This window comes from Monoraphidium neglectum (genome assembly GCF_000611645.1).
Source record: "Monoraphidium neglectum strain SAG 48.87 unplaced genomic scaffold scaffold05143, whole genome shotgun sequence".
NCBI lineage: Eukaryota > Viridiplantae > Chlorophyta > Chlorophyceae > Sphaeropleales > Selenastraceae > Monoraphidium > Monoraphidium neglectum.
The window spans coordinates 1-2,688 of NW_014008487.1; the positions used below are offsets into that span (position 1 = coordinate 1).

At 71.1% G+C, this 2,688-nt stretch overlaps 1 protein-coding gene across 1 annotated transcript in view; it reads right to left on the reverse strand.

The window, feature by feature from the left end:
* Window positions 1-268: 268 nt before the first annotated feature.
* MNEG_15225 (hypothetical protein) overlaps window positions 269-2,688 on the reverse strand; it is a gene marked incomplete at both ends in the record, with an annotated part of 3,261 nt that continues 841 nt past the window's right edge. The window contains 4 exons of the mRNA XM_014036304.1: window positions 269-457; window positions 851-970; window positions 1,272-1,497; window positions 1,784-2,667. Of these exons, the coding sequence (XP_013891758.1) occupies window positions 269-457; window positions 851-970; window positions 1,272-1,497; window positions 1,784-2,667 (1,419 nt within the window). The remainder of the gene's footprint in view (window positions 458-850; window positions 971-1,271; window positions 1,498-1,783; window positions 2,668-2,688) is intronic.

The window sequence follows — 2,688 nt, forward strand, 5'->3', positions numbered from 1 at the left end:
GGGGTGGTGCGTCAGGGGGACGCGGCGCAGGCCCCCATCATACGGTGGGGCAGGGCGTGCTTTCGGTGCACAACAGGGTGAGAAGCGCGAAAGCTCGTGCAGCAGTGGTTTGGGGGAATCCTTGTTTCGGGGGTGGTGATGTTTCTTTGGGAGGGAAGGTTGACTTGGGGGTGGCCCCGCTGCCCAGATCCATGCTACTTCACTGCGCCTGACCCAATCCATTGAGGGACAAAGTACAAAGTGCATTGCCAAACAGCCCCAATGGCACTCAAAAGCCCCAGCCCAAGCAAGCGTTGAGCAGGCGAGCCAGCAGGCAAGCGAAGCGCCCAGGCGGGGCGGCCGAGGCCCGGTCCTGGGGAGTGGTCGCTGCGCCCTCTGCGCGCACCTGATCCGCGTCGGCGGCAGCAACGATGGCGCCGCCCTCTGCGCCTCGGCCCTCAAGGGCGCTCTCTTGGACCTGCAAATGTCGGGAAATGGTTGGAAATTGTGATAACAGCCTGGTTGCTGGAGGGGCCCTCTGGGACGTGACACATTCACTCCTCTCGAGTGTCATGATTTGGTGGCACGACTAAGGGGACGCCCGGCTGTCGGGCGGCCGCAATCCCGGCGCCTGTGTGCCACCACCCGAAAACCGAGCTCATTCCCATGCAAAACCCCCAGCCAGCTTTGGTGGCGGCCCCCACACCGCCAAACCCAAAACAGCCTGCAGCCGCCTCCTCACCAGCAGACCCCCCGCAGCCGCCCATCCAGCAGGCCACCCCTTCCCTCCCTCGCTGCCCCCGCCGCCCCCGGTGCCTCCACGGCCCCCACGGGCCCCACTCCCTCACACCACACGCCTGCAAGCGCGCACCTGGACGGCGCTCGCGCGCCGCTGGGCAGAGCCCTCGATGCGCCGCACGTCCGCCTCGCGCTTGCGGAGCGCCACCTCAGCGGCCGCCAGCTGCGCGTCCTGCTCGTCCAGTTGGGCGGCCTGTGTGTGTGTGAGTGTGTGTGTGTGTGTGAATGTGTGTGTGTGTGAGTGTGAATGTGTGTATGTGTGTGTGAATGTGTGTGTGTGTGCGTGCGTGCCTGCGCGCGTGTGTGTGTGTGTGTGTGTGTGTGTGTGTGTGTGCGCGCGCGTGTGTGTATGTGTATGCGTGAGATAGATCGATAGAATGCGCGTCCACGTTCGTGTGCGTGTGCGCACGTGTGGGTGGCATGCATGGTGGTTGTGGAGTCCGCAGGAGGCGCGCGGCAGGGTTGCCATTCACAGAAGTGTTACGCAAACGCACCCGCTCGTCGAGCGCCGCCGCCGCCGCCGCCGCGCCCCGCTGCTGCACCGCCAGCGCCGCCCGCTCGGCCTCCAGCGCCCGCGCCGCGCGCTGCAGGTCAACCCTGCCGTTGACCAGATCGTCCTGCGCGGCGGTCAGCGCCGCGCGGCCCTTCTCAAGCTCCTCCTGGGCCGCCGCGAGCGCGACCTGCGCGGCCGCCGCCGCGGCGCTCTCGGCGGCAGCCTCCCTGCGGGATATCAAAGGAGGGGCAGGGCAGGCCGCCCGCACAGATGGGGACTGAATCAAAAAGCGATGCTCAGTCTCGAATCAGGGCCGAAGCCTTGAGAAGCGCCAGGATGCCTCGCCACATCGCTTCGCTGAGCGGTTCGCGAGAGTGCGAGCTGTCGTGTCCGACGGCGGGCGGCCTGAACCCCTCGCGGCGGGGCCCCCCTGGCTAGCACGCACAGCGATCGCCCACTGATGTCGGCGGCAAAAGGCCCCCTCCCCCACCCACCACCAGCACCGCCTCCCACCTCTGAGCCGCTGCAGCAGCGAGCTGCGCCTCTGCGACTTCCGCCTCCCTCGCGCCGAGCCTCTCCGCCAACGCCGCCAGCTCGGCCCTCCCCTCCTCCGCCGCCGCCCCCGCCTCCGCCGCCGCCGCGGCGCGCAGCTTCACGTCTTCGGCGAGCGCGTCCAGCTCGGCGCGGCGCCGCGCGGCCGCCCGCTCGCCTTCCGCGAGTGCGGCGCCCAGAGACTGCAGCTCGCTGCCGAGGGCGTCGAGCTCCGCCCTGCGCGTGGCCGCCTGCGCCTCGGACTTTGCCACCTCTGCCTCGCGCCCCTCCAACGCGGCCGCGAGCGCCGCCAGCTCGGCCTGCCCCTTCGCGGCCGCCTGGCCCGCGGCCGCCGCCGCCGCTTCCGCGGCGGCTGCGGCGGCCGCACGGGCGGCGGAGTCTGCGGTGAGAGCGTCGGCCGCCGCGGCGCGCTTTGAAAGCTCCTCCTCGGCCGCCGCAACACCGGCAGCCCTCTGCTTGACCGCCGTCTCAAGAGCGTCCAGCTCAGCTTTGCGCTTCGCCGCCGCCGCCTCGGCCTTGCTCAGCGCGCCCTCCCGCTTCGCCAGCTGCGCCTCGAGCGCCGCCAGCTCGGCGCCGGCCTGCGCGGCCGCCGCCTGCGCCGCAGCCGCCGCCGCGGCCGCCTCGGCGACCCCGGCCTCGCGGGCTGCGAGCCGCGCGGCAAGCGCGCCGCACTCCTGCCGCTGCTTGCTTGCCACCTCCTCGGCCGCGGCAACGCCGGCTGCCTTCTGGTTCACCGCGGTTTCGAGAGCGTCCAGCTCAGCCCTGCGCTGCGCGACCGCCGCCTCGGCCTTGCTCAGAGCGCCCTCCCGCTCCGACAGCTGCGCCTCGAGCGCAGCCAGCTCGGCCTGCCGCCCCTCGGCCGCCGC